The 21,864-nt window shown below is 39.2% G+C and overlaps 2 protein-coding genes across 4 annotated transcripts in view; one reads left to right on the forward strand and one right to left on the reverse strand.

Annotated features, from left to right (window-relative positions):
* The window catches only part of unc-13-4A (BAI1 associated protein 3), a 295,285-nt gene that overhangs the window by 233,740 nt on the left and 39,681 nt on the right, over nt 1-21,864 (reverse strand). The gene's annotated exons all lie outside the window — the stretch shown is intronic.
* Nucleotides 1-21,864, forward strand: part of dachs (unconventional myosin-IXb-like dachs) — a 140,555-nt gene that overhangs the window by 52,655 nt on the left and 66,036 nt on the right. The window contains exon 1 of one of the 2 annotated variants that reach the window (XM_087356922.1): nt 8,872-10,187. The exons of the other annotated variant lie outside the window; for it this stretch is intronic. Within the exon in view, the coding sequence (XP_087213048.1) occupies nt 10,097-10,187 (91 nt within the window). The 5' untranslated portion in view covers nt 8,872-10,096. Of the gene's footprint in view, nt 1-8,871; nt 10,188-21,864 lie in introns of those variants that run through there. 2 annotated transcript variants of the gene reach the window in all.

The following is a 21,864-nucleotide window of genomic DNA, read 5'->3' on the forward strand; positions in this document are numbered from 1 at the left end:
TGCTGTAATGTTCAACAGTTATGTTATTTGTGAATGTTTTATCTAATAACGTTGTCAGTTCATCATACATCGCATTAAACGATAAGATCATTAATTATTAACGAATTGAAAAATATTGGACAAAGCGGTCGTGGGCTTATTTAAAGTATTATGGGGGACTAAGGAAAACCACTATACACTTTAGTAGGATTAGTCGGTCTCCGGGCCTAGACGTAATCTAGGGACCTCCTGAATACGAAACAGAAGTGCTAACCAATCGACCGTGACATTCGATTGTTAAACAAATACGACTACCAATTATTCACAATGACTGAGCACACTTTATACATATAACAAACCCATTAAATACTAAGCGTATTATTAATGAAAGATTCGGATACGATATCCTACCGTCAGGTTCCATAACAACAGATAATTTGTTGATCATGTGAACTGCGCTAGAGAATTTAGTTGCCGAGTTATGAGGATTATAGCGTCGTGACATTCATACCGAGCTTCGAGAATATTCTTAAATTACGTCTGCAATATTGGCGACATAGACCGTGTTTGCGAACAAAGTACTAAAGGAGAGAATTTTTTGATAAAGAAAGAGAAAGTAACAAAATAATGGACAAAGTTATACAGTGAAGAGCCTCAACCATATATTATAAAGTTGGTTAAGACATGAGGGGATGAGATTGGAGGGAAGTGTAACACACATGAGAGAGATGTGAAATGTATTTAAAAATATGAAACGAAAAGAATAAGGGAGACTTGGTGACCAGGCGTAAATAGCGGGAAAGTTTGAAAATATATCTTGAAGAAATACAGTAGAAAGGATTGGACTGCTTTGAACTTCATCATGTTAGGATCAAGTGGTGGGCTTCTGCAAACACGGTGATGATCTTTCTGTAAATTTCTTGGCCAGCTGAGGAACCACAGCTTCTTAGGAAGGACTTTACTCCATGATGTTATCCAGTCAGTCAACTGATTAAATTTTGGTGTTGTCGGTAAATGAATTATTGGACGATCTGATAGATAAGGTGAATTTGCCGATTACGGAAGAAACAATTCGTGAAAATAACACGATTAACTGGTAACATCCTTTGTATCATTCTTGCTTTAAGACAACAGAACCTTTTCGAAGGACACACACAACAAATTATTCCCCTGAAGAGAAACATACACACGGAGCCTGTAGAATGGAGCTTAGTCTACACCACATGACACAAGTCAGTGAACTCTTGTAAGAAGTTTTGGCAGTCCGCTTTTCGCCCCTTGAGGTACCTTCGAGAATAAGAATCACTAACAAAATGAAAGTACAGAAACCATACAAGCATTATCTGTATTATGGTCTTGTGCGTATTATTTAAGAGCTTGATTTTTTAACTGATTTTAAATTTTCATGGTGATCCATTGTTCATGTTAATCCTGCTTTAGGAAGTCTGCACAGTGTGGAAGTGGATTGTGTTAACGGCGTTTATGAGGAACACACTGCCTCCATCATCAGGGCTGAAGACGAGTCTAACTTTCATGAATAAAGTTCTAAATGCAACGTATCGAAACTGTTTATTTGCTTCACATTGTGTCAAGGAAATTACATATTGAAATGCCTATTGCTTTTCATGATTCAAATTTTGAAGTGCAGATTCTGTGTACAAACATTTGCAAATTCTGTTCTTGTCATAAAGCAGACATCGATTCTCAGTTAGAACTACCAGTCGATTTATAATACGTGGACAAACAACTGCCGGTCCATAGCTCAGGCTCCTAGACGTTGTCTTATCATTGCGAAGATACGGATTCAATCCTGCGTGACTTCAAGTGACATTCAAGGTGGTGAAAGTGGTACTTGAGCATCCTCCTCAGAGGTCTTCGGTTTTGTCTTGCTATCATTCCTCCATTAGTTCCTACTGATCTATCACCGCCCCATAAAGAGCGCGATATCCCTGTCCAAGCAGCACATTTTCATATCCGTGGTCCCAAGTTAAGGGCTGGTCTCGGGGTAAAGGTACTCTTTCAAGGAAAATAATAACTGTTTGTGTTATGTCGATGGACAAAGAATGTTGGACCGTGTGTAACGACCGTACAGTGTTGTTCAAAACACACCAATTACAAAGATGACTGTCTTCTGGTATGTTATGTAGTGGAATCTGGTATAAATTGACCGACGTTTTAGAGAGCATCGCCCTCAAGACAGAAGCAGTAAGTACCTCCGAAACGTCGGTCAATTTCTACCAGACTGCACGGCACAATATCCCAGAAGACATAAATTTCCTTACTCGTCGCTATGAGAACGTGAAATTCACACTCTGTATAAGCCACACAGCAATTTAATATGACATTATACCGAGTGCTTCCGGTTACCGTTTATGAGAGGACGACGGCGGGTCGGATCGTTTCGGCCTTGACCCGCAGTAGGGTCCTCCAACCAGCCTACTGGTTGCTGTGTCCGCGCGGCAGCAACATTCCCGGAACAGAGTAAACGATTCAGCCGAAACGCATTGACACAGCCCGCTCTCGTTCCCTTCGGACTGGACTACTCTGACAACAACCTAAAATCATGTTCACGACTAAACTCTGAAAATCCGTGTCAAGTTTTCCATTGGAAACTATATAGACATAAAATTACCCACTTTCTATAACCCGAAGGTTCAATGCCGCATTTACAAAAGCCAACCACAGATTTCCGTTCTCAGCCATTTCAATCCAGATCACATTAACCTAAAACTTCCGATTGTCGCATTTCAAATTTAAGTCCGTTCTCCTTTAGAATGCACCTTTCTACCGTCGAAGATGACCGTCTTTTTTAAATTAGCACCGCGTAGTCTTTCATAGGAGTTTACGGACGTTTCAGAGGTGTTTACGGCATCCATCATTAGGCATCGCTTCTGTTATCAGAGCTATGCCTGATTATGAAGGCCGCAAGCACCATCGACACGCCTGTCAATTTTTGCGAGACTGCGCGGCGCAACATCCCTCATACTCGCCGCCGTAAGAGACTTAAATCCTTCTACTGTTGTTTAAAATACAAACAGCACGAAATGCTACAATGCTACAGCCGAGAACCGAAGCCAGTTCGTGCCCTTGGCGGGTCACGAGCGGGCGACTGCAGACATCGTAAACTCGCCCACACAACGGTCGGGCGGTACTCGAGCAAATGTGTATACACCCTGTTCAAGCGCAATCGACACGTTCCGGAAGTACTGTCGACAATGGTAAGTCAATAGCTGCTGAATAGTCCACGGCTGGACAAGTGTCTTTCGTTCGCCATAAAACAAAAGTAAGCGGTTTATATGGACTTTGGAGGAAGCTTAAGGCTCACTTCAGCCCTGAATACGAAGACAGCATGTTCCCCCGAAAATTGGTAGGCCTAAACAACGATGCAACAATCCAGAAGACCACCTGATTTTCTCACCACATCGTGAAAACTTAAAATCCGCATTCCGTTAAGAACAGAAGGACGCACGCAAATTTAAAGAAAAGTAATTAGAATATGAACATAAAAGAATGAATTGGATCAAAGTGTTTAAATAATAGCAGAGCAGTTGGTATCCTTGGAGACTACAGAAGTCTTCCTCTCAACGGATAATTAATGGAGGATACCTCAGTGACGCCATGTTGCCAAGTTGCGTGCAAGTGGCCGATCCACCAGACGTCATGGGGTGATTTAGCCCATTCATTGTTACAGCACTGTATTCCAGTAATTACATAAAGTTTCTAAGGATTACTTCTATGATGTTGTTTCGGGAAGGAGAGACGCAGTTTAAAAGTGAATAAAGGACAACCCTAATTAAAAAGATGGTTGTCTTCTGGGTTGTAACGCCGTATAGTCTGGTAGAAGTTTATCGACGTTTCAGAGTTACTTGCTGCCTCCATCATCGGGACTCATCGCCCTGATAATGTAGGAAGCAAGAACCTCTGAAACGTTGATAAATATCTACAACCCAAAAGACAGCCATCCTCGTACTCACCATCATACAAACCTCAAATCCTACTAAATACTAATTTAATCTTAAAAATGGTTGTCTTGTTGGTTGTTGGGCAGTTTAGTCTGGTAGAATTCCGACGTTTCAGAGGTCGATGCTGTCTCCATCAACTTGGCGATCGCACCTCTGAAATGTCGGTAAACTACATGGAGCAATAACCCACAAGACTGCTATCTTCACACTAGTCACCGAGAGATCCTTAAATCTCACAAATCTTTAACAGTTTAGAGGTAATCGGCTGATGAAGAAATTCGCTGTACTTATGGAATCAGAAAACTCAAAAGCGAGTCACCAGACCCTCCGTGAGGCAAATGAATACGGTCACTCAACCATTTTCATATTAACCTGCCATTCATTTGCAGATGTTCCAAGTAGAGTATACCCCTGAGGCTTCCAAACTACAATTTTATACGCATTTCCTGTTTTACATATCCCGCCTATCTAATTTAACTTATTTAATTATCCAGACTTTAGATGATGAGTGAAAATGAGTTATGAAGCTTCTCATTACGCAGTTTTCTCCAGTTGGCCAACCGTGCTGACTTCATTTCCACCTCAACAGTTCATTCCTAAGTACTCTTAAATTGTGTTATTCCTTTAGAATAAAAGTTCAAGTTTTTTTATCGAGAATAACAAATACTGTGGGGAATTCAACGCTGGTAAAGAACTCAAACTCCAACTTTCATAATTCAGACAGGCCTTTTATTTAAGAAATCTACTAAGTTTGCAACAGGAAGTCAAGTGTGTTTCGACTTTCTTGGACACCCTTAATAAGATTCTAAGAACAATATAAGATGGCTAATTCTACTAAAAACTTTAAAATCTAAATTTGCAAAAATGTGTTGATTTTTCGCTTTTACACAACATAAACGGAAGGGTCTGATTTATGGCCTAAAGACGGAGCTGGTGAAATGTGATTTGCGTGTTCAGAGCCCGATATAAAAACAAGTTCATTTAACAAAATAAATTCTTCCAAGTTTCATACTAAAAGTGATACTAAAATTTGAGAAGAATGGACAGTCTACAATCTAGTATTGGCATCTAAAAATTTCGCCTTGTCATAAGAAGGGTTGGAATAATGGATCTTCTCTTATATTCTCCTGCCCTTCCGACTGGATTCGCATTCCTGTCTGCCTAGAACTGCCGGTTGCATTATAAACCGAGCTTCTCAGTATAAATCGATACAGTTTGTGGACATAAATTGAATTTCCTTTTGGGAGAGAAAATTACAGAATTGAGAAAACTACATAATGTTTCGTAACTCGTACTATTCGCTAATACTTTTACGGGAGATTACATAAGCAGAGAATGTAGTATGCACTAGAAAGATGAGAAATACATACAAAATTTTAGTCACCTTCAAACCAAAGACCTAGGCATACAAAGAATAATAATAATAATAAAATTAATCACATATATGTAAGTTAACATAATGGAGGCTGGACAAAACTGATTCCAACTGCGGATTTTTGTAAAAAAAATCAATGAGCCTTCCGATTCCTTGATACTTAATTTGGTTATGATCTGAGACATTCTTAACTTACCTAGCAACACCATAGAGAAAATTTAGTGTAGGCCTAATTATGTTTCCGCTTTCTAGTTCAATCGAAAATAAATTTGTATTTGCAATAACTGAGAGTCAAAAAGTTGGAAAGAGCAAATAAGCATACCAAAACATGATAGTAAAAATGATATCAACTATGTTTGTTCCTAAACAATATCGTACACTTATAATTGATTATAATTGATCATGGGTTGCTTGCACGAAGTAATGAAAGTAATGATTGTCCACCCATATCGTCCATTTCCAAAAAAACTAAACACATTTCGAACCATTTTACGCTGTACGTGTGCACTAAAATCTGTAGGCCGTATTAAAGCCTTGTCGGTGTCCATCTGGTATAGCGTCTACATTACACGAAACTTAAAACCGATATTTATCAACTTTCCCCAAAACGATTCAAAGAACAACAGATGATAAGACATAAAGCAGAGTTTTCATTACGATTAACAACTTTAATTTGTAATGTGTTCCTTGTGGCACATATTTCCCTAAGTACAAGGAGAAATAATTCATGATCCGTGTTTATATTAGCTTTGCTTTTCATCTATTATTTATTTAGTGTTCTGTCTGACGACAGGTCCATATGAACAGGATCCTTCGATCCTTTTCTCGGACTGGGACCTGTTCATATACGTTCTTGGCAGATGATCCAGAAGTGGTTTGCCATTGCCTTCTTCTGTGTGTGAATGGAGTAATTGTTGGGATGCCACGGAGAAACCGGGGAAACCCCCGGAGGAAAACTCCGTGTTGCCTTGCCCAACACAAGTTATAAATTCGGGCACCGCCGGGAATCGAACCCGAGACCCCAGGATTACAAGGCCGGCGTTCTAACCGCTAGACGTGCAATAAGTGCATATGAAATCAGCGAGCAAAACAAAATCTCAAAGAACATATTTTCTTCCTTCGTACTTTTTTATTTGACCTGTTCTTTTACTGATGTTACTCCTACTTCTGCGCCGTTTAGAGTATTCTCGTTTCGTCTCTCTCCACCTACTACTGTCTTCCTCTTCCTTTGGTGAGCACACACGGCAGTAGTGGCATATCTTGCCACATAATACAGCATTTCCATTATTTCATAGTATATAGGCGATCTTTTAATATTTAATAATCTAGTTCTCCTCTTCCCCCTTCCATTCATAACACACATGTTAACCTATTGCAGTTTATAGCCTGAAAAGGGGTTCGGAGGGGAGCTCCATCAAACACACTTTTAATGAATGACGAAGTTACAAATTGGCCAACATAGGTTTTTTTAAAAATTGTTGGAGGAATACGTTCTTTGGCTTGTGCATAAAGTGGCAACACTGCAGGGGGATCCCGATGACCGCTGTATCTGGCTCAGAGCGGTGAGCGACAGAGGAGGAGCAACTATGAAATTTCTTTTTTGTCGTTGTTTAAAATGTCTTTGGAGGGGAGAGAGGATCTAGAATGTTCAAGTCAGGCGAGTACGTGCCTTTTAGAATTGCACCGACTCCGCGCACTCACTGTTGCCGTCCTGTACGCTCGTAATAAAGTTGCATAATAACGAAGTGAGATCAACTCGCGTAACAAAAATGGCCATAGATAAGACGACAAAAACAGATCTTAGTTAAACACATTATGAAGATTAATAAATACACATAAAATCATCCAAAGATCGTGTAGGGTGCTTTACGAAGGACAGCAAAAGAAAGGTTTTACTACTGCTTCACGGGAAGAGGAATCACAGCAAATTAAAATTATGTTCAGGAAATACTCGCTACGTCAGCTACTGCCTATTCACGATATTTTGCATTCTCTTCTCCCACCTAAAACTGTAAATACCAGATAATAAACTATAAGTTCACTTTTAGTTTGGTGTGGGCGTTAAATTTCGTCTCTTTCTCCAAGGAATGAACGGTTTTTTGTGTGTTAGAATTCAAAGTGGTAGGAAAATATTTGAAACTATCAGAGGCGAAAGATCACGACAGATGAACACACGGTGAGGACCTTCATTCATTCTTACACTTCATCTAATATTGTTAGTCACAAATCTCAAGCGAAGGATCCCTGAGCACGCATGGCAGAATAATAACATTAAAATTAAAATAAAGAAATTCTGGGTTGAGACGTGGACCAGATTAAACTGGCCCAAGACAGATTCTAATCAACAAGCTTCCGTGAATATGGTATTGAACTATCGGGTTCCATAAAAAGAGGGATATTTATTAACTTGATAAGCGACTATTAGCTTCTATATGATTTTGCTAAATGCAGTTATTATCGCGTGCTTCAAAATTCTGTTTTTAGTTTTGTTCTCAGAATAAGCTACAGACCTACAAGTACTGTTTCTATAAACATAATTAAACCTAACCGAATTATCTGTATGAATCTGATGTGGTAGGCCTATGTTTTCTGAGAGGCAAGAATAATTTTTTTTTCTTACAATGAGTTGTGCCTGGCGCTGTAAAGTGGGCGAGGTGAATAAAACGTATGAGAAAGATGTGAAATTCATACAAAATTTCATACGGAAAACCTGAGGTGAAGAGAAACGTCGGTAAACTTCTGCCAGACTACAGGGCTCTACAACCCATAAGACAGTTTTCTTCTGAGGTGAATAGATCTTTCTGGAGGACACGACTTTAGCTGGGAGGATAATTTTAAAATGCGTCTTAAAGGAACAGCATATGACAATAACTCTGCCTTCCACAAGAATATTTCTTGATTAACTATCAGCTTCTCATGCATGACTCTTCTCCAAGGTGTTAGTTAATTACTTGGTGGAGAATGAATAAATTCTTATTGCTTAGTCCTGCCAGTGCTTGACTGAGTCAGAGGACCCAAAATGTGTCCTCTGCTACTGGTCTGTCGCAAAATGAGAGCAATAACTTAGTCGTGACGGTTACTGACTAAGCGAGCGAAATTCTGTTTCCGGCAGGGGCAGAATTTTTTCTTCGACACTACATCCAGACCAGCTTTTGGGCCCACCCAGTCTTCCCTACAATAAAACAGCTGGATCGGTGTTGCTGACCGTATAGTATTGAAGTTACCTAAGAATGCGTACGGTTAACTAAGCACTACGCCATGGAGAGAGACCCGTGTAGCGCCACGTATTTTTAACCTCGGCACTAGATGGAAGTGTATTGTTAGCTTCACTCCTTGGCCTATTTCCTCAGTGGGGAAGTACCTCCGAAAAATTGGTAACTACCTGGATAGCCACAAAAGACCACGATCGGCATCTCAAACTGCTTAAAATTCCTCAGAACTTTTAATTTACCACGAAGAACCTAGATCCAATGTTCACCCCTGACACCTGTTGGTATGCCCCCCGGGGGGCGGGGGGGGGTTAAAAAGAAGGTAGTAGAAAGAGAAAGAAGATTAAGAAAAGGACCTGCCTGAAAAATGGGAGGAGGCAACATAACCAAAAGAAAGAAAAAGCGAAACAAGACAGAAGAGAACAGAACAGAAGAACCTGTTCTAGTGTAGGTATGACGGCGATGGTGACCAACAATGACTATACGGGTAGTTGTATACAACCAACCAATCAGAGGAGACGCTTAAAAAGAAAAAGAAATGGAAAGATTTTCCGCGGCAAGTCAGACTGTAGCGCCAATGCTTGCGGCCAGGTATTGAAACTGCATCCTATTCTAACCAACCAGTTTGCTTCGTTACTGGGAAGGACTTGCGAAGGAGCAGCAGTGGACGTCAGAAAGTCAGCAACGTGTCGGAACGAGCATGGACGAACTGGAAGAGACTGAGTTTACGCCAACACCGGAAACCGAAATCTTCAGTTGTATCGCAGTTCTGTCCCGCCAGCATAAGAACAGTGATACCGCAGTTGAGAAACAGAAGACGACGAACTGAGGTACTTGTTTCCTGCCATCTCAACTCAATAAACTCTTCTTCGTGCTTGAACAACTTAAAAAAACTAAATTCGGCATATGAAATGGTTTTCTGAACAGAAACGTGTGAAATAATTACACCAGAAAAGTGACAGTACAATTTGTGTCAATAAATATTTTTAAACGAATTATTTTATATTCAATACTGTGCTACTAATATGCAAGAAAATTGAAGAAAGGGTGGGCAAGACACGCTGAACATAGAACAGAAATAAACTGCGTCGTTATTAATGTGCATATGAAGTTAATTAGTAATATGTATTCAACACATCACGGAAAATATCCACGTGCACTGTGCTAGGAAAATATATCAGTTTACCTGAACAGAATCATAATCAGTTTGTGCTGTTAAGTGTTACTAAAAGTAGATGCTAAATAAAGTCTTTGATGAAAGAAACATAAGACTATCAAGTACAGAAACGAAACTAGCATAGTTACAATACCTCTAAACGAATATATATGATGGTACTGACGTCTAAAGGAGACAAATTAGTGTCGTAAACATTTAAAACAAGAGTTAATATTCACGGTTTACAATTTCGACAAAAGAAACTTTAATTAAAGTAAAAGTGTGTTAATGTGATGGTCCGAAAATCTGCGGAAACAAATTTTAACCGCCGTGTTATTTCAATAAGCAGGAAATACTTCATCAAAACAAAAAAACAACAGAAGAACACCGAAGAGGTGGCAGCGAGGCAGCAGGAATGGCCACCCTCGGCCTCTCCAAAGTGTTCATATTGGACAAGTACTTCACCGAATTACAAAAGTTTTGGGAGACAGAAAAGAAACTGCAAGGTGAGTCAGTCGTTACACATTTATTTAAAGCGTTTCAGTTTTCGTTCGTGAATTGCCAAAAACGTAATTAACATTACCTGTTCTACTTAAGAACACAGATAACACAGCAAATATAACAAGCCACGTGCTGGGTGGTGGGGTTTGATTCCCGGTTAAGTGAAAAGGTGGTAAGCACAAAGCCATGAAGACGTGTGAGGATTGGAGGTATAGCTCCTTTCATTCTTGATTTCAGCGTCACGACCCATCCGCTTTACCCCTGGGGAAAGAGCCCCCGGTACCCATTGGATATAAGCCTGGATGGGCTCCGGAGCTGGTCTCGACGCGGTTCGGTTCGATTCCCAGTAGGGCAGGATTTTTCGCTTCGCCACAACGTCCAGTCCAGCTCTAGGCACCAACAGGCCTCCTATTCGGTGGCTAAGTGATTCTTTCCCCGGGGCTAAAGCGGCTGGGGCATGAAGCTAACCCTCACCCCATATATTGGTTAGATTAAGAATCCACGCAGATATACCTCGAGCCCCACTTTGTTTTACTTGAGCAGACTGTTATTCAATATGGCGGTATATTTCATTATTCAGGTTGGCAATACTACTATATCAATCGTATTGTTAATTTAAACATATTTTTGAATTACTAATAATTTACCCGTTTGAAGCATCAAGTTCATTTAAATGGCATCTTAACATTTAGCCCATACCGCAAACAAAATACAACGCATTTCCAATAAAGAGATCAATTAATTAATGCTAGTTAGGAATATAATCGCCATTTATTATTAGAATCATAAAAAAACATAAATACACACTGTGGGTACGATGTGGAGTTACTGGCTGTAAAATCGTGTGGTGCATTGCAAAAAGATACCATTCAAAGAATAAATAATGACATAGTAATAAATTAAACAATTACATACGTCAGCACAGGCACTCAGTGAATTATGTAATCTAGTGTAATTGTTCAAAATGACTAGCGTTAACGTCGTGGTACAGTTGAGAACGGTGAGCATCTGACTGACAAGGTTAATATTCCGTATTATAATCTGTATACATCCTTTTTGAGACATCCCGTGGTTCACAACTGGGCTGTAAAGGGTTAAAAAGTACCTTGAAATACACTAAATTGACCATACAATCTTTCGGCTCAACAGTCGATAAGCAAGGGTAAAGGCGGTCCAACTTCTGAAGAAAAAAATATAATTCCTAATTTGAACACTATAAGATACGTCACAAAAGGTGATATTTTTATTTGAAAAGATTGACTGACAACACATGAGATATATTTGCGTAAAATAGTACAGTAATAGCCCAGATTTCATGTTCTCACGACGGCGAGTACGATTATGACTGTCTTCTGGGATGCTGTACCATGTACTTTGGTAGATGTTTACTGACGTTTTCGAAGTGTATACTGCCTCCATCATCAGGGCAATGTTCGCCATGATCATGGAGGCAGCAAGCACCACAGAGATTTCGGTAACCTTCTAAGAACAGAACGAATTGTTCACAAAAATACATATTATTTAATTTTGAAATATTTAGTACATTTAGTTATCGTTGAGCTCACACAGAGTTACTTATTTGTACAGGCCAATGAACTAACGAAACGAAATAGAATTTTATATTACATAGACTTCAGTATTACTGCCAGTTGCCACCTGTCCTTTATGACATAAGCAGTTTGTCAATCGTCCTTAATCCGTTCTTCCCCTAAGCAGATCTGCTCTGTGGAAATAGTCCATGAAATATTCTGTATCAATGCCTTTAAAATTCAGCACGATATTGTCGTTATCGTTTGTTCAGACATATTAACGAACCTAAAACCTAATCAAGCAACAAACCCGGTTATTCCATGGAACAGCGTCCTCTTTTAGAAGCTGAAAGTGACTACTTTCCATCTCAATCTACTTTATTTATTACCTTAACTGCACTCTTCGCTGGATCTGACTCTCCGAATATCCTGACTGAAATATTCGTGGTTTCTGTGAGCTCCTACACGTAAATTCTGGAATACTACCTTAAAAATAATCATTCAAGTTATCCTGCCATTATACACCATATAACCTACTCACTTTATACAATATATTTCAGTAAACAGTACCTATTAATTATGAAGCTGTCTGTTACGTGATATATTGTGTTTTGTCCCACAGGACTTGTCGAAAACTGCAGTGCCCAATTTCAAAAAAACACTTAGCAGATAACTTAGTTTAGCGAACTTGTGTTAATGAATAACTTGCAGAATTAGTACTTCGGGTTGCTGTGTGAATGTTTGACTAGAGTCAAATCACCCAGAAGTCACCATCCTGAATACAGAGAAAGAACTGTTTGGTACGACAAATACCGACAACCTACTACCTAAATTTGACATTACACTTCCAGTTCCAAATATCAAGTAGTTTCGGCGATAAAACATATGAACACGGCTTTCCTATTACGTGTTCATGTTACATACTATGTGCAGGTAACGCATAAAGGCGGTTGCTTCAGATACAGTGGTCACATACAAAATGTCCCCACGTCTATACTCATGAAATTTAATTATCATAATTCAGTTAGTAAAATTACTCAGTTCAGTTTCCACAACCTAGGAGACCAAGTTCACCTTCATTCAAGGTTCAGTTAAGAATGTACAAGTTTTCCACAGATTGTAACATGACTAATTTTAAAGCAATTGAGCCGGATACCTCAGTCAGAGGACTGGTCGATCAGCGCTCGTTATGTATCCAGACTGTTCTGGAGCGCACACATCTCGTACACAACGAGAATCGGAATTAAGAGCCCGAACTTAAGAACTTACATCTTACCTCCCTAGTGCTGATGTCTATAATGAGTGGAACTTTATTCTCTATGTCCACAAGACGTCTCGTGCCGTGGTGATCAGGCACAAAAGCAACATTATTTATATCTATTTCATTAGTAAAATGTTAGGATTTTTATGAAATGAATCAGTATTATTTTTTTTGTACTAAATATGTTTAACGCTCAGCGTTGCTTCTTCACCGGGGACTGAAGAAATGTCCTCAACCCAGTGACTTAAATGTCATAAAACGACCAAAGACGTATGCAACATACGCACACAGCTGCAAGATGATTGGTCTTCATACTACTACTAGACGAGTGGTTAGGTTCATTCTAAATTTTCAAAATGCGTTCTGTTCGTATTTACGTGACTCAGTAGTGTTTATATTCATTTATAAATTTACTGTTGTAACTCTTTGAAACACTATATTTATTTACACAAATTAATATGCATTACTTACAAAACTAACATAAAATGGATGCGTAATGCTGGAATCGATCTCAGCCATTTGCATATTTCATCTCTGAAACTATTTTATTTTAGTGCAATGTCGTATTGGCGATCTATGAGGGAGAATTTAATTTTTGTCCATGGTGGTTCAATATAACTCCTACCTTAACCTGAAGTTCAGGTCGAAATTCATCGACGCTCTCATAAACAGTTTGTCGTAAAATAAAGGAGTAGCACATTCCATCAAATATAAACCTTGTTACGTCCCGAGCCTTTTGTGAGAAACGGTTTTGAATAAAGTAGGTTCTCATGACGGCGAGTCTGAGACTCGAGAGTAGACTTTAAGCAACGTTTCGGAGGTACTCCCAACCTGTATCATCAGGGCGATGTGTAAAAATCTATAGAATACACGGCGTTACAATCCAGAAAACAGCCAGCTTTGGTTTTTGTGAAGTTTAAGAATGTACTACTAGACTTTGAATGTTATGATACATATAACCTAATAGTGTGATTAACTTCATAACAGTGGTTTTGAATCTGCAACAAACGACCATAAATTATTTTAAAAATATAGAAAATATGCGTTCTCCAATGGATCTTTCCACTCTCGTTTCTCGTGAATCTGTCGTAAATATCTGACACGGTACATGCTATAAATAGTTAAGTTAAATACAATCTGTGCATTTCTTGGAAAGGAATATCATTTACTACAAATGCACTTTATATTGCCTAGTTGTAGAAGTAATAGCGAAGGAATGAAATATCACTGGCACATGACATATTTAATTACAATCTTATAAACGCGCGTGCAGTGATTTGTTGCAGACGATTCTTAACATTGCTAAGTACAGATTTATGAACAGCGAATTCTGTTTACTATGCATTTCTTACAAGATTCTCTGCCGTGTCTATGTAAAAATTACCGGTGCTATTCAAAGAAATCACAGACGTCCTTCATCAGCACACTAGATGGACAAAGTAAAATTAGCAAAAACCTAAAAAAGCAGGAACAGCATTAGTTATGGTCAGTTCTTGTATGGATAACCACCTCAAACATCACACACAAGCCGTATGCAGAAAACTAGCTGGTCTTTGCGGAAATTTAGAATGTCACAAACCGAGGTAGTTCGTGACTTGTAGACCTACAGGTGACCTAATATTGGTTACAATAAATGAAAATGCATCTGGGATTGATATGAAGCGAGAGGCAAAGGCATGTGGAATTTTTGTTTTCAAATTTATTTGAAATAGAGCAATGAGAGAGTTAGAAGGAGGTGAGAAAATGCAATGAGTCTAAAACGGATCATGCTTCTGCTACGAGAGAGCTGTTTAGGTCTTTACTGCCTCCTTCATCGCCCTGATGATGGAGGCAGTATGACCTCTGAAAAGTTGGTAAACATCCACCACACTACACAGCGCAACAACCCAGGAGACAGAAATCTGCATATCTTTAAGTCATCTCTTCCATTCAGGTTTTCGATTAAAATGTGTGGATTTCTCATTTTTCCCATCCGTCCACCTCATCCTGTCATCTGATTATCATGCTAATATTTGGTGAAGAAAACAAATTATGAAGCTCCTCATTACGCTGTTTACTCGCCCTCCTGTTACTTTCTCCCTTTAGCAATAGGGTGGCCAGATATTATATTAGGACTGAAAATGTATTAACCCGAGCTGTTGCTCAAAAATTTTCGGTACCGTACAAGACTTTTCCTGCAAGAAAGCCGATTATCTTTTATGATGCTTGACCTTCAAATTCAACCCAATACCGGGCGGTCGGCTCACCACCTTAGTTCTGGTTTACCTTGGAGATTCTTCATCCCATTCCAGCGTTCAAATCTTCTTCCTTCTACTTTCCAATAGCTGAGCAGTCTGTCCCCTAACATTAGTGCCACACACGGCCATCTGTTTACTGTAAGCCGCACAATCCTACCAACATTCCAGTGTAAATTCTTTATTGTTTACAAAGCACCGAATGTACGAATATGAAGTAACTCCATGTTCATAAAGACCCCCATGAAAGATGAGTAAGCCGTTGTAGCACTATAATTAGGTGTAGGATGGACGACCGGGATTCGATGCCCAGCAGGTATAGGAATTCTTCTTCGTCATTGCCGTGTCCACATCAGCCTCTGGTTGGTATCGAAGGCTCTTTCACAGAGCGTTACGTTTCGTTGTAAATAAATGAAGCTAAAGTTTCGTCTAGATATGATGCGTGTATGGTGCTTGGACACCTTATAGGAAAACAGGAGACGTCAGAATAATGTTACGGTTCACAAAGGATCATGATAATGACAACTGGATTATTTTAGTGTCCTCACTCTATGGGGTTTGATTCTGCACTGGGCAATATTTTAAACATCAAATATCAAAAGGATTTAACGCACATGATGAAAAACTTCGTACATCAAATACGTAGAATTCATAATGAAAATCAAAAATAAACATGTAATTTTAGTCTAGGTACCATAACGGAAGAGGCCACTCGGGAGATCTAATGTCGATGAAGCTAATATTAAAACAGGTTTAAACAAACAGTGTGTGTTGATATGAATTAGAGCGAAATGCAAGGGATTTGAGGTTCTCGCGGCTTTGAAGATTACATTTTTATCTTCTAGTTTATGAAACTGTGTTAACTTGAAGGTAGATGGAGACAGTATGTTCTTTCAAAACGCTGGCACCTACCTACAAGTTTAATCCGTCCATTCACACGACATTACTACCCAGAAGACAAACCATCGACACAGACTGAACTCGTTCTGGACAGCGTCTGGTGGCGTATTTTTGTTAACATGTTAATGACCCTTCTGATTCCATAAAATGTCAATGAACCTCCGCGTTCCATGAAAGAATGGCATCTCTTCAGAAGCTGAGTAATTATATAGAGTTTTGAATGAAGACTCTGCTCCATAACAGTTAGGTCTTTAAGATCCGTATTTTAACATTGACACTGTGTGTGTTCCATGTGTGACAAGCGATGATGCGTGTTTCACGTTGCATGGCGTGTCATAAAGTGCCATGGGAAGACAATGCCTGGGGTAGTGCAAGAGCACCAAAATATTTCAGTGGAGGTGCCTGTTCTCCCCATTGGCGGTCTGCCGGAGAGAACTAAAAAAACAAGGAACTGCTTCAAGAATTTCTAACGTCAAATCCGATGCTGCGATGAAGGTCAATCACAGAAGTCGTGCATTTTAAGATCCCAAATAATGTGCGCGATTTAAAACCATTCATGTCCCATCTACTGGTAAGAGTGTAGCATGTTGGCAAATGAATGGCACAATGAACTGCAATTACATAAGCCTATGGATATTTTACGTTTTCCTAAAAAGGCAACTTTTAGAGGTTCCTACACAGCACACTAAGAAAATATTAGAAACTTGGCGATCGACAAACAGATGAAAAGATAAACCTGCGTTTATTATATTATATATTATTATACAGTAAATATGCCTACATAATTTTGTTACGATATACATCTATAAATGCCGCATTTTTTCCAATAATCTCTGAGTAAACTTAACATAAAGCCTCTGAGCCAGGATACCTTAGTCAGTACAGTGTCTGGCTATGGTAAGAACAACTGAGATCCACTTAGTTAAAAAACAGATACAGTTTTTTTCCCCTTCTACATTCACTGTCTCTAATGCGATTCCGTGCAGTTTCCTTCGGACAGCTAGGACCATGGCATAAATTCCAGGAAAGCTCAAGCTATCCTGTGCTTTAAGTACTACGCCGTGAGGTATTACGGCGAAGTAGAATTATAGCTCCACGTATTCTTAACCCCGGTTCTAAATGGTGCTAAGTGTTCAGCTTCACGCCCCGGCCGCTTCACAGCGTCACTGAGGGAGTTTCCAGTGCTGAAATTCTTTGACGGCTGTATGCAGAACTGAAGGAAACTATTCCGTCATCATCCGCGGTGTGACGGAAGCCCTTTCTTGTTAATATCAAAACTACTGATACCTAATCTTTCGCATTTGGATCGAAAGCGTGTTGGCGAAAACAGATGTACTTGGGGTCAGAACAGATTGCAGAATGCCGTGTGTGAACAAAATCTGCTGGAAAGTAGAAGTGGCATTACTGAAAGGACAGCAACATGAGTCGAAACGTGGACATTACACTGCATCCCGTAAAGCAAGGTAGAATCAATTTCCATGTAAATGAAACAACAACCCCACTGTGTTAACCTTTTAAATATCAGTGGCAACTAGAATGAACCACCTGCTTTAACACTCAGTAGCTTTGAATTTTAACCCTCGAAATGTATTTGTGGATTTCGTAGCTGCAGCTGTGTGCGCGAAGCTGAAACTAACCAACTAATTAGATGGCTTACTGAACCCGAAGGTTCATCACTGAATTAACCAAAGCCCTCCACCGGACCCTGTCCTGGGCCAACAAAATCCAGTTTCCTTCAACTCCTATCTCCCATAGATCCCGCCTGAGATTATCCTCCCATCTACGTCTAGGTCTCCCCAGCGGTCTCTTCCCTTCAGGTTTCCCAACCAGTACCCGGTGCACACTCTTGTCCCATCCATGCGCGCTACATGCCCAGCCCATCTCATTCTTCTCGACTTAATCACCCTGACAATACTGGGGGAGGAGTACAGATTTTTAAGCTCATCATTATGCAGTTTTCTCCACGCCCCATCGTCTTCCCTCTTATGCCCAAATATCCTCCTCAACACCCTGTTTTCAAACACCTGCAATCTGTGTTCCTCCCTCTGAGTGAGTGACCATGTTTCACACCCATACAAAACAACAGGTAAGATTATTGTTTTGTATACTTTAATTTTCAGGTTCTTAGAAATCAGACGGGAAGACAAAATATTTTGAACTGAGAAGTAGCAAGCATTTCCAGAATTTAATCTCCTCCTAACTTCCTCATGAGTGTCATCGCGAAGCTGAAAACCATGTCCAAACTAATAGCAATTGACCTCTATCAGAGTCATAACTGCGAGTGATCCTTATTTCTTTTGACACTCCGAAGGGGCGCTGGGAGGCCACACGATATTCAGGTCCAACAGCAGCAGCCCGTCGTTTCTTATGGAAGCTTCGAAGACGCTGCAGTTGGGATTACAGAGACCGTATAGTGGCGAAAGTAAATATACAGCAGTGGAAAGTGGTTACACAGAAAAACAGAAACACCAGAATTATTGCAACACTAGTAGACTATGTACAATTATATTTTATGCCATATAACGTATTCCTTAGTATTATTAATCATTTGAAGCCGAAATTGGCCTAAATAATATTTAATAATTCAATTCGTACCTAAAAGAAAACACAACACTTTTCCATTATGAAGATCAGTTGGTAATACTGTTTAAGATATGTTTACACCGAGAATCATATACAATACATAAATACAAAATACTAAGTTACTGATTGCTGAGGTATGTGGTGCATATAGTTACCACTTGGTTTTAAAGGGTTATAGAACAATAAGAAGGAATATCCATCGCCAACATTACAAGTCGTTTCCTTACATGATTTTTTAAAGATTCCTCTTGTTATAAAAGAATCTTAAATCAGTCAGTAAATTGTCATTATCGAACATTCCTTCACATTGAGGAACAGAATTCCACATATTTTCGATTCATTTGTGTTCTTCATCGTGATCTTAAACATAAACTCATTTCGTTCAGTGGTATTCTTCCGTGTTTCCGCCTGGTTACTACGCAACCATAACCGGTTTGTTATACCACAAAAGTGATCCATGTTTACCGCCGTTTCGTTGCTTGCATATTCATAAGCGATCACTATGCGGTGCCACTGTAGTAGATAGAGAACATTGGTCATAAGATTATAAAAGCATTTTCATTATTTAATTATAGTTTATGGGTAATTTTGTTTGTTTATTAATGGGAGTAGATCCTATATTAAAAAAAGTTTCCATAAATATTTTTATAACAGGTAAATCTAATATTAAATTTTAAATCTGATATGATAACTGATAAATTTAATTGTTGCAGTACAATTCATATTAACAGAAACTGGAGAAGACTGGTTGCTTTCGCTAGTTTTAAAAGTAAATGTATAAGCTACATGAAAAGTATGTTTCGACTTTCAAAGATGTCGGCTGTAACAATAAAGAAACGGCTCCCGCTTCCAACGTGCCCAGACAGAAGACGCTCGACCCAAGCCAATTACTTTCATGTCCAAAGTTTAAAAAGGACATAAAACAAGCCATTTCATGGCTGCAGAGTTCGGTTAAGGATCTGCCCCATAAAAACTTGAGTATTTTTACAACGGTTTGATGATGATTCTACGGTCCGTTTGTGTTACCAATATGAAATTTATGGATTCGGACACAAAATTTCAGTACAATAGATTATAACACACAGCTAATTACACAATAGTTGTCATACTACACACTCAGGAGCTGTTTTTCGTAAATATTAACAATATATGGAGAAGTGTATGAATTAAATGCTATAAAGATCAATATCGTGAAGCCATTTTTTATGTAGTGATTTACGATATGAACAGAGGTGCTTCGTCTCTCAGTGTGAGGTATGAAGAGAGATGCAGGGCGTTAAGACAGAAGTTCTCAAGAAAATATTTGGAAATTACATAATGAGAAGAGTCATAATTTGAATGCTTTGCCAAACATTGTTACGGTTGACTGTGGTGTTATCGGTTGTGACGCCCTGTAGTCTTGTTGGTGGTTACCAACAGAGTTACAAACAACTCTACAGACTGTAACTGACATTCACCGCCTTGAGAATCTCAGATCTCACTGTTACAATGACTAAATAAAAGCCAATTGGGCATAACATGTAACACGCGCGGAAATTATAAATTAATAGAAAGTTTCGTTCGGATAACCTCAAGGGAAAATGCAAACTAGAAGAATAGAATAAATGGAAGTTCAATGTTGAGATGAATATTAGAGAAGTAGTGATAATTCAACTTGCCCAGTACATGATCCAAAAACGCTATTTTGTGAGTGCGGTGATGAACATTCGGGTTCTGACAAGGCATTGAATTTCTTGACCCGCTGAATAATACCAACTGCTCAAAAAAACTACACAGTGGGGGTAGTTGCTAATGAAATACTTATCTTGTTAGCTGTCGTGAATGTAGTTCCTTTTGTGTGCAAAATAAAAGCAAGGAGATTCACCCGGGGTCATGACCACATGGCGTGCATGGCGGTGCAGTTATTGTATAACTTCGTACTACTGTCCGTACACCGGAGCGAATGGTCCCAGGCATAAATTTCTACATGAGAAAACCCTGACATTGAACTACAGACTAACCTCCATTATATGTACTCCTAATAGACTATTGTATTCATTATAAAATTATGTTCTTCAAGTTTCTACCCTGATTTCTTTATTTATAAGCAATAACTAGTTTATAATATTACTGAATTCGTTGTGTCCATCTGTTATTATATGTCGGTGTAGCTGTCCCTCTAATAACTTTGGAAATATCGAACTTCACGAAACGAAATGAAAAGTAGCCCGGTCTTCCGCTCAGCCAATCAGCATCATCAAATCAAACTCGCCACGTATACTGGTAACTACAATGTTTGCCGAAACGTTTGATAATACTCAGAATTCGACGCGGCTCAAACCCGAAAGCCGAACTTATACATTAGACAAGGTATAGCTTGTTTAGAACGACATGGGGTTTCGCATTGCGATGCGCAGAAGCCAGCGCACAGCGACTGATTTCAGGTACTTCGAGGTCCTTCCAGGCATCGTGTCATTCCAAATGCACTATATTTGCGTTTGAAATACTTTCTTACGTCTTAACAATTATAAAAATGGCGGCAATGTGATATTTAAGTGATGCACGTAAAAGTCATATTATAGTAATTATTTTAGTGTTTTGCTAGGACCCCAGCCAGCACGTATTAAGGCTGTTGAAGGTAAAGTTGCTGCCATAACTTCCTGTACTTGTTTTAACCTTTATGGGTTTCATGGAATGAAGGGGGATTTCTTGATTAGCTCAGTTTCTCAAAATGAACTATTCACCACTGTAAAGTTGGTTATCGATTCATGAATTATGCTGGGACAAGAATCACAAGCAAATGGATGTAAGAGGTAAATAGTTTATATACAGCATCGCCAAGGCCACGTGTCGGCGGTCGCTACGCTGCTTTCAGTCTTCATATATACACGTGGGGCTATTGAACTGCCAGAACGCGTCCTCTGTACAACCACAAACAGCGACTGTTAGTCTGACAGCTTCCAATTTATTTCTGAAAACCTAAATTTAATTTATTTGTGTTTTATTTAACGACCCTGTCAAAAGCTTAGATTATGTACAGAGCCGAATGACAGGATGGTTAATGAATAAATTAATCAGAAACGATGTGCAAGCACACGGCCGTGGCTTAATTTGAGGAATTACCCTGGAATTTGCCTGGAAAGACTGAGAAACTTTCACGAAAAACCAAAGTCACGATGGCCGGTCTCCGGTCCGA

Source organism: Zootermopsis nevadensis, unplaced genomic scaffold, assembly GCF_977971745.1.
Source record: "Zootermopsis nevadensis isolate Lab colony 2312 unplaced genomic scaffold, Znev_1.0 Znev_ptg000028l, whole genome shotgun sequence".
Lineage (NCBI taxonomy): Eukaryota > Metazoa > Arthropoda > Insecta > Blattodea > Termopsidae > Zootermopsis > Zootermopsis nevadensis.